Here is a 10,533-nt window from a genome sequence, read left to right on the forward strand (position 1 = left end):
TGCAATAAAACAAAAAAAAACAATAATAACAATACTAATAATAATTAAAATTCTTTCCTCTTCCTTAAACAAAAAAGAAAGAAATGCAACAACATTTACCAACAAAGTCAAAGAAGATATAAAGGATCGGAACAAGGTTTTGGGAGAGAAAAAAATAAGGATAAAACCTAGGTTTCTATTTTCTAATCATCAAAATGGGTTAGGATTTGGTTTTCAATTAAGTTTTAGCTCAGTCCGCTTCCTTGGATATTGAATGCCGTTAAACTTGCGATTCTAGTGATTGGATCTTTACTTAGCGATTCAACATAAGCAAACAACACTTCTCCTGACAAAGGCCAAAAGTGGGAGTGAAGGGTGGCAAGCTTGGGGATGAACCAATTGAGTTGAAGAAATCATAGAAACAAAAAAAAAAATAAAAATAATGGAGAGTGTGAATTATAGTGGGCCACAAGTAATACACCCATTTTCTTTGACCAAAGACGAAAATGAAAGAATTGGTAAAAGAAAAGTTCTATGTGATTTCTGTCATTGCAAATTTCACCAATTTTGATCTTTTTCAAGAAACACAAAATTTACGAATTAATTTAAAAGTTTCTAACCAAATACACGAATCCATGTTTATGAAAATAAGTATTTGGTAGGATGCCTAAAAGATATTATTTAATTGTTAAAATATGTTAAATAATTAATTTTAAATTAAAAAGTATAAAAATTAAAAATATTTAAATATTTAAAAATTATTATAAAAAAATAATTTAAACAAAAATTCGACACCAAACAAAAAACATCATAAAATTCACCATGAAAATATTGAGAAGTGAAAATAGTTAAAGACCTACTAAACTATACCTATATAGTTGGTAAAAATCATCATTAGATCATATTTTGTAACTTGCACATATATACATATTTGATAGAAAGATCTTATTTTTTAGAACAATTTTATTTTTAAGAAAACTCATAATTCTATTAAAATGCCATATCGCTTCCAAATTTACTAGTATAGAAAGATAAAGTGGTACGTTCTAAAAAGTATTTTTACATAATTTTCTAAGATGTATATGTAATACCTTTCATAATTTCTAATTTTAATATAAATTATTATTTTATTAAAAAATTTCAATAAAAATAATGTATTGAAAAAATATTATTAATATAATTTTTATTAAATAAAAATGATTGAATAATAAATATTATTTTTATTTTCAATATTTATATTTTATTTTAATTTTATTTTTAATGTTTGATTTTAATTTTATTCCAGACATTTGGATAAATTTTAGTTACAATCCTTAATTAAACAACATATGACATGACAATTTTACGTTAATGTATACTGATTATCCGTCAAAGATTGTCACATGTTAGTGATATGTTAGCATCTAATTACTATATTATTATCTTCGTTAATAATATTAATAGAAAAAGATATAATTAAAATATATATAAAACGTTAAAAATAAAATTAAAATAAATTAAATATTAAAAATATTTTTAAAATTTAAAAAAAAATATATTTTATCTATACATTAAATTAATTACACTAAATATAAAAATTAGTCATTAGAATTAATTATTAAAATAAAAAATATATTAAAATATAAAATATATATTAAAAATATTTAATAATTAAAAAAATTTAATAAAAAATAATAACAATTTATTTTATTTAATATTAATTATTATAATAATTAATAAATATTAAATAAGATAAATTCGATGTTTTCTTTATCTATATATATAATATACTGATTTTGGTGGGTATTAAATTTGTGTACAAATCCAGCCACAATCACTGAAATAGATTTATTTGACATTAGTGCTTTTCGTTTTCCCACGGAAATCAGCTCTTACTTTTGGTTTCTCATCGGAATCAGACGCTGATTAAATTCCATTACAAAAAATTGGTACTTATCATCAATATGTAACAAAATAGATCCTTTCTGACTTTCCTTATTTCTTTCTCAAAATAGAACCTTATAGTTACTACGTAGAGTCTAAAATTCTCAATTGCTCCACATGAATCAAATTAAAGCTTGCTTGTGAGTCAGAAGGACACTGATTTTTCTTCATCCTCCTTCAGGGATCTTATAACCATTGCAACTTGATTCATACTTGGCCTATCATTTGGGGAAGCACTGGTGCAATTCAACGCTACCTGCAACAAGCTCATCATCCTCTCTTCAGATGCACCTTCTCTGATTAGTGACTTGTCAAAAACTTCAACTGTCCATTCCTCTCTCACCACCGAGTTCACCCATTTCGCCAAATCACCAAACCCATCACTATTCTTAACCACTTTCCCGGTTAGCATCTCAAGGAGTATCACACCGAAGGCGTAGATATCACCTTTGACACCGTAGTAGTAGTGTTGGTTATTATTTTCGGTCACAAATAGGCCGTATTCGCTTATGAATGGATCAATGTTGTTGTCAAATAAGATGTTGCTTGATTTCAAGTTGCCGTGTGATGGTACTTCACTCTCTCTCAGATTCTCATGCATGTGTGATAGTGCCGCGGCTACGTCGGCCGCCACTTTTAGTCTACTCCGCCAACCAAAAGAGTGGTGCCCGCCACTTTGGGATCCTTGTGTTCATAATTCAAGTTTGAAGACAAATAATAATTTTAAGCACTAGTAAGTAAAGTATACCATGTGAGAAAATTATAAAATTAACAAGCAATCAGAAATTAAAATTGCTTACCATACTTCATACTCAGTCTTGGCTTCAAAATTATATTAATAATTAATTAATTATGCTAATTTGTGGAGCCTCACCAGCTCTTGCTGTGTGTATGCTTAATTACGTATCCAAATTTTTTCGTTAAAGATGATTTTTTTTTGTTAGGATTTGAGAAGGGAAAAAATAAAAAAAATCAAACCATAAATTTAACTTCAGCTTGCTATGGTTTGATATGGTTTAGTTTTCATAAAAAAATTTATAAATATAGAAATTGAATTGTAACTTCATTAAAAATTTTATTATTTATTGATATTTTTATAAAAATATATAAACATAGAATCTGAGAAAATAATGTCAAAACGGAATAAAGGAAGCGAATAAAAATTATTTGAACACAAAGTCATATAGTTGTAAGCAACTAAGCATATACATATACATACATATTCTATAAGTATAATTATGAATTAGTAATATAGAGGAAAATATTAATTTGCTCTCTAATATTTAGGTTATATTTTAATTTAGTTTTTAACATTTTAAATTTATTATTTTTTTGTCAAAAAAATTTCAAACGTCCTTTTTAATTTCAAAAAATTTTAAACGGATTTAATATTGTTACTATTAAATTAACACGAACAATTTCAGTATGTAAATGAAATCGTCTCTCCAACGATCACCAGTACAAATGATTTATTGCTAGTTTTAAAATTTTATACAAAAAAGAGAATGAAAAGAGAAAATGTTACAAAAATATTTTGATTATGTTTTTTTAATATATTGAAATAAGAAGATATGGCTTAGCTAAAAATGTTAACATTCATGTTATTCATTTCATTAATTATTCATATCAAATTTAAAAGTGAGATAACATTAAATGTGTTTAAAACTTTTGGGACTAAAATATAACATTTAAAATATTAGGGACTAAATTAGAATTTAATTCAAATATTAGAGACTGAAATAATATTTTATCTATTAATATATAATATATAAAAAATACTAGAAGATCATTAGAATTTATTATTTTTGACATCGGTTTATCATCAATATTTAAAAGAATTAGGTTAATAGCTAAAAATAATGACAAAAAACAATAAATTTTAACGATTCTCTAGTAATTTTTTATATATTTTCGGTTCAATTTTCTTTTGGCTCGATTTTACAAATTAAAACCAAAAAGCAAACAAGAATAATATTAAAACTAAACCGATTTTTTTCGGTTTTGTTTTTTAGTTTAGTTTTAATTCGGTTTGGATAGAATTTTGAACCCTCTAAATCATTCAGAAAGTATGAAGTCATGATTTTCATCACTTACCATAAAGCAACATGAAGAGACTTCCATTGTGCATGTATTCATAGACAAGGAGCTTCTCTTGATGAGAGCAATAATATGCAAGAGGTGGAAGCACTCTTGAATGCTTCACTTTTGCTATGATCTCCATCCTTGCCTGAAAATGTTGCTTTGAAATCCCACAATCCTTGACTCTTTTCACTGCCAAAACCATCCCATTCTCCATCATCACCTTGTACAGGCTTCCATTCTTCCCTCTCCTAACCAACTCCGCCGGAGCACCAAGCAAGTCCTCGAACCGCAGCGCCTTATACTCTGCGCTCGAAAGAACCACAAGACCGGAAGCTGAAGCCATGCCGCTTTCCAAAGATGAAAATGAACTCTCTGATCTCATTCCAGTTATTATTCCACTCTTTGATCCACTTGAATTGTAATAAGCTTCACTATTAGGCTTGTCCTTCTCTGTCTTTTGCATTTCATCCAATGCTCTGTCTTTTATCTTGAATTTTCGAACCAATTTCAGGACAATGTAAGCCAACACCATGAAACAAAGAACTATGTATCCTAAATAAAGCTTAAAACCATTGTGCGATGAATTCGGAGGCGGCCGAGGAAGAGGAAGAGGAAGAGGAGCTGCAGGTGCAGGTGCAGGTGGACATGCATTAGCAAGTGGTTTTCCACACAGACCGGGATTACCATAAAAGCTATCTTGAAAGAATTTTCCTCTAACATCAGGAATAGGACCATATAACTTGTTGTTTGAGACATTAAACAACTGAAGTTTTGAGAAGTCGAAATGAGGAATTCTTCCGGTGAAGTTATTGTTGTCTGCAAGAAAAGATACCAGCTGCGAAAGACGAGACATTTCAGGTATCTCTCCGGAGAAGTTGTTATCGGAAACATGAAGCCTCATCAAGCTGGTTATTTTCCCAATAGAGATCGGAAGCTTTCCGGAGAATCGGTTACCATTTAGATAGAGATGAGTTAGGGACTTCAAGTTCCCTATGTCCTCCGAAACAGAATCATGTAGAGTATTGTTTTTTAGGCTAAGGAGCATAAGAGACTTCGCAGTGGAAAGAGAAGTAGCATCTAGAACACCTTTCAGATTTAAATGTTCAAGAACTATGCTCATCACGGTTTTGTTGTCCGAATGACAAATCACACCGTGCCAATGATCAGTGCATGGATCTGATGTGAGGTTCCAACCCCAATTCTTGGAATCTCGTGGTGCATTATTTGGTGCAAGCTTTTCCATGAACTTCACCAAAGCTTGCTTCACCACTTGTTCCTCTGAATTAACACTTAGGAACAACGAGATGATGAAAATGGAGGGTACCCATATGAGTTTCAGACCCATTCTTTCTTTTTTTTTTTTTTTCAAAAATGATCTGAAATTAGAAGAAATGAAAACATGTATGATCCATGAAGACAATAATAATGTTCACTTAAAGAAACTAGGACATGTTAGATTAAGTTGCCAAATGGAAATAATTAAGAAGAGCTATAAATGTTGTGTGTAATATTATTATGAATGAGAAGCCCAGTAAATGAGCCAAAGGGCAGAAAGTAACGAGCGAATTTGGCTGCCGGCATGTTGAAATGGTCACAGTATCACAGTGAGTGTGTGTTTCAAACTTATCAATGTGTCGCGTTATTATTTATTAGCACGTCGTCTTTCTCCAATTTGGCTTTTTCTACCTCTTCGTTAATACTTAGGTGTGAAAGGGATTCTTTACCCTTAAGTTTTTAATTTACCAATATGAAAAGGATGGCATTGTTATCATTTTTTTATCTGACTGAATCACCGGTATCTGAACTTTATCATCCCACATCATATAACCCAATCTGATGTGACTGAAATTTCATGTTAATTTTCCAAATTCGAACCTGACTTAAGAGACCAGAACTCTTGCAGGATAGTCCAATAATATAATAAGTTTGTGCATTATTAGCATTTTTATAACAATATTCCCCACTCCAAGACCTCCTAGTTTTCTTGATTTTTGAATTAACTTCCAATTAATTCTTGGTACACCCTTCCCACCCTCTTAGAATGGTTTACTAGACATGATCACCTGGTCTCATAATTAACTACTATTAAGTGAAGTAGCAACACACCTATGACCAAAATTATATACTTTTACTATAGTTTAGGAGACAAATAAGACATAATAGTTTAGAAAGCAAAAATACACCAAGGATTATGTCATATGTGCCTAATCTAATATTATTACATGGTCTCATAACAATTGGGAATCAAACACGGTTTAACAAGTATCTCAAGTGGAGTAGTTTTGACATGGGTGATTCCAAGGGTTCCATCTGTGTCAACAAGTTCAGGGGAAGGATTCAAGATCTCAAAGGAATGCAAAAAGCTAGCCAGAATAAAATGAACCATTTGAAAGCCAAAAGATATTGCTGGACACGCCCTTCTACCACTTCCAAATGGTAACAACTCAAAATGATGACCCTTAACATCCACATCTTTATGAGTTGTGAGGAACCTTTCTGGCTTGAACTCTAATGGATCTGACCAAATAGAAGAGTCGGTGTGGATTTTCCAAAGATTTGTAATTAATCGAGTTCCTTTTTTAATTTGGTATCCACCTAAATTGCAATTTTCTGTGAATTCACGGTGCACTCCAAGTGGAGAAGGTGGATACAATCTTAGTGTCTCCTTAATAATGGCTTGAATGTATTGCAATTTGCTTAGATCAGACTCAAGTATGCGTCTCTCTTTCCCAATTTGGGTATTGAGTTCTTCTTTTGCTTTTTTCAATGTGTGGGGATTTCTTAATAGCATACACATTGCCCATGTAAGGGTAACAGTGGTTGTATCGGTTGCTCCAGTAATCATAGACTGCCAAATAAATTGAATGGGTAAAGATAATTTCTCAAAAAGGTAATTAAACAAGAAATAATTTTAAGAGTCAATATTTAACAGTCATCATTCAAAAGTCTTAGAAACAATAACATCTAAAATTCAATTATAACAAATATTTAAAATTTAAACAAACTCTATACAAATTTATTTTTAGTGAATTTATAATAAATTTACTTAGCAACTTATTATAATATTAAATAAAATCAACTGCTATAATATTTGTTCTCTAATATTACTCTTTACATAATCAATGATATAAATGAAATTCACGTGGTATTAGAAGGCTAATAATTTTGAGTCAACAACCAAAATATCAAAATTTACTAGTGTATATAAACTATTTATTAGTCTAAAACCAATTAGATATCTAGCTATATATGTGTGTGTTTTTTCCCCTTAGATTTTAAACAATAAAATATTCATATTTTAACAAAATAAAAAAAATATAGGTAGATAATAAAAATATTAAACAATGTAAACAATATATATATATATATATATATATATCTCAGATATTCAATTTATAAAGGTAATATTAAGATTTAGATAAATAATTTAAAAGTGTAATATGTTTTTATTTTATTGAACTAATTTTAGAGTTTATTGTTTATATTATTCACAAAAGTCAGTGTCTACTTAACAAAAAACCATAAAAAAAAACGTGTTTTTCTTTTTTAAAAAATAACGGTGAACAAAAACTGACATTAAAAAATAAAAATAAAAAAGAGCTCATATATCATTGTGGTAAAAATAAAACACACGTACCAATGTTGTGGCTTTGATTATGGTATGAGCATCAAATCCATCAAGACCTGACGCATCATCAAAAACCGAAATCATGACATCCAAAAAATCTTTCTCATCTAACAAACTCCTCTTTTGGCGATGTTCTCTTACAAAATCATCCAACTCCTTAGCAGTTTTCTTTATTGCTTTCTCATAGCCCCCAAAATCCAACCACCTTAACAAAGGAACAACATCTGCCACTGTAAACACCCCCAACAAATTCATGAACTCCCTTATCGTTTCCAAACACCTGTTATTATTTTCCAAACCACCAAATCCAAAGCATCTCTTCCCAACAAGCATCCTAAAAACCATGTTGAAGATCAATTCAGCAAACCACTGCTTCATCTCCACCAACACATACTCTTCGTCATTATTTCTTTTTCTGTATACATCTTTCACTGAAGCTTGAACTTCAGAGACACGAATATGGCTTAGTTGCTCGATTCGGCGATTCGAGAGGAGCTCTAACGTCACAATCTTGCGGATTTGGCGCCAGTATGGACCGTACAGCGCGAAACCAAACATGGCTCCGTTGTATGAAAGGTTTTCATTGGCGACAAGCTTTGTGGGGCGAGTGGAAACCGCCATGTTGTTGGTGGTGAAGCATTCTTTCGCCATTTCCCAGTCGCTGAGTACTATGGTCTTTTTGGAGCCACTCTTGATGGTGAAAAGGGGTCCGTACTTGTCGGCCATGGAAGCTAGAGTTATGTGGAGCTGCTTTGAACCGCGTAACAATGGAAGGTGACCGATGATTGGCCATGCTCCGGACACTGTTGGGGGTTCTCTACTATGATGACCGAATTTGATGATGAAACGAAACAGAAAGAAACAGAGTAAGATGACTATTGCAGATGCAATTCCAGATTCTACAGTGGCATTTTGGTAATTTAGGGTTGAAGAATCCATTTTGCTTCTTTTTTCTTTTCTTTTTCTTAAGGTTAGGTGTCTCAAGTCTGAATTAGACTTGCTGAGGAATCAATATTGGATTTAAACTACAAATATTTTGGGAGTTGGGATCATTATAAGAGAGATTATTTTTAGGTGAATACTATAGTGTATCACATTATACTTAAGTTATTAAAAATGATAAATAAATAATATTTAATAAATTTTATATAATTTATTTTTTATTTTTTATTTTAAAAAGTAAATTAGAGAATTTAAGTACTATAACAAATGCCCTGTAAAACTTATTTTATTTTTAATATGAAGATAAAGATGGTGTTTTGATTGAATATTGATATTTGAAGTATATTATAGAATGGTGAAAGAGTAAAAAAGGTGTTTAATATGTATTTTGTGTATTGCCAAAATGATAATACATGTTTAATACGCACTTTGTGTGTTGCCAAAATGATGACACGTGTTTAATACGTACCTTGTGTATTTCTAATATGTGTCTAACACTAATTATGCATGTTAACTTTTTATCTGCAAAATCTACTCACATATAATTATACCAAATAATTCTATTTTTTTTTAAAAAATCAATATTTTTTCATATAAAAAAACAGTCTTATTATAAAAGATAAATAAAAAAAATTTTAAATTGTGGTTTCGTGTCACGTTGTTGCTAAATTTTATTTATTTATTTAAATAAATTTAACTTTTAACTTTGTATCTTTGCGCTAGTTAATCGACTAATTATTACTTAAAAGCTTTTTTCTGAATCATAAGCAACTAAACCTCCTCTATTAAGATTAGGAATTCTGTTTATTTTAATGGATTAATATTATTGTCATTCTACTTTTAATTAATGCACTGATTTAAATTCAAAGATTACTTTCGTCTTCATCCTAGGAATTAGAATATATTAAAAGATAACTCTCTTTCTACTTGAATTCTTGTTGAATCTTGAAAAAGTTAACTCACTTGAATAACAGTTTGAAAGTAATTTCTCATAATTCTCTAATTAACCGGATTTAACGTGATACATGACATATAATCATCTTATTTTTGAATACTTAGGATTTATGTGGCTAATAAACTAGAATTGGACTTAGCCCGATTAATCTAATTTAAGTCATCAAGGAATTGACGGTTGATTAGGTTAGAGGAGATTAAATTACTAAAGAATTGAAATTTAATTAATTAGAATTTGCTATAAATTGAATCTTGCATGATTAAAGTATTTGGTAAAAATTGTTAATTCGAAAAAGTAAATATCTCCAAAATCTTAACTATTTTTCTATATAATTCTTATAACCTGTTTACTGTTTGCTTCCTTAAATTCTCTAATTTCTGTTTGATCATAATTGGAACTCAAAACATTCCTTTTTTGCTTGCTGACTAGCTTAATCACTCAATTATTGTTGCTTAATTCATTAATTCTCGTGGAATCGATTCTCATTACCTAAGGTATTATTTGGTACGACCCGGTGTATTTGTCTGATTAGTTTGTGGTTTTCGAAATTCGCACCAACTCCACTTTTTTCTTTTTATTTATGCCAGAATCTGTTTATGTTCCTCAGCCTCGAATTAGAATAACACTTCTGAGATCATTTTCTTATTAATCATCCAACCTCAGAATTGATTTTCATAAAATTTGGATCAGAACCTTCCCTCATCATATTTAGTGATAGCACGTTCCTTTCTCTTTCTTTTTTGGATGATGATATAGTATTTACAACACCAAACTTTAAAAATTTGGTTTTTTCCAAGCAAAAAGGTAAGAGCAAGTGATAAAAAAGGGCTATGAGTGTGTGAAGGATAGTAAAGAGTACTAGTGAGTGATGAGTGAATGGAAGTGACTTGTATTTATCGTGAGGTGGGCTGGTGGATTGTGGCAGAGATTAATAGTGAGGATCGTGTGGTGTGCATGTAAGAAGGCTAAGGACAAAATATATAAGGAAGTGAAGTAATGGTGACCAATGCATGTGATAAAGATA

At 30.2% G+C, this 10,533-nt stretch overlaps 2 protein-coding genes across 2 annotated transcripts; both read right to left on the reverse strand.

Annotated features, from left to right (window-relative positions):
* Positions 1 to 1,769: 1,769 nt before the first annotated feature.
* On the reverse strand, positions 1,770 to 5,329 carry LOC112802563 (probable inactive receptor kinase At2g26730). Its single transcript, XM_025845828.3, has 2 exons — positions 3,997 to 5,329; positions 1,770 to 2,586 (listed from the first exon to the last, which is right to left on the reverse strand). The coding sequence occupies exons 1-2, from the start codon at positions 5,327 to 5,329 to the stop codon at positions 2,048 to 2,050; spliced, it is 1,872 nt and encodes a 623-aa protein (XP_025701613.1). The 3' UTR covers positions 1,770 to 2,047.
* Positions 5,330 to 6,093: 764 nt separating this feature from the next.
* Positions 6,094 to 8,869, reverse strand: LOC112802565 (cytochrome P450 82A1). Its single transcript, XM_025845829.3, has 2 exons — positions 7,622 to 8,869; positions 6,094 to 6,832 (listed from the first exon to the last, which is right to left on the reverse strand). Exons 1-2 carry the CDS (start codon positions 8,549 to 8,551, stop codon positions 6,203 to 6,205), a joined length of 1,560 nt encoding a protein of 519 aa, XP_025701614.1. The 5' UTR covers positions 8,552 to 8,869; the 3' UTR covers positions 6,094 to 6,202.
* Positions 8,870 to 10,533: the final 1,664 nt, after the last annotated feature.

The sequence above is a fragment of the Arachis hypogaea genome, chromosome 5 (genome assembly GCF_003086295.3).
Source record: "Arachis hypogaea cultivar Tifrunner chromosome 5, arahy.Tifrunner.gnm2.J5K5, whole genome shotgun sequence".
Classification (NCBI taxonomy): domain Eukaryota; kingdom Viridiplantae; phylum Streptophyta; class Magnoliopsida; order Fabales; family Fabaceae; genus Arachis; species Arachis hypogaea.

What these genes read in the sequence shown, in the direction of transcription:
- LOC112802563 (XM_025845828.3), bottom strand. Translation starts at nt 5,329, where the DNA reads ATGGGTCTGAAACTCATATGGGTACCCTCCATTTTCATCATCTCGTTG. An exon ending in TCTCTTCATGTTGCTTTATG is followed by an intron (nt 2,587 to 3,996) that starts GTAAGTGATGAA and finishes TATGAACACAAG; the next exon opens with GATCCCAAAGTGGCGGGCAC.
- LOC112802565 (XM_025845829.3), bottom strand. Translation starts at nt 8,551, where the DNA reads ATGGATTCTTCAACCCTAAATTACCAAAATGCCACTGTAGAATCTGGA. An exon ending in TAATCAAAGCCACAACATTG is followed by an intron (nt 6,833 to 7,621) that starts GTACGTGTGTTT and finishes TTTATTTGGCAG; the next exon opens with TCTATGATTACTGGAGCAAC.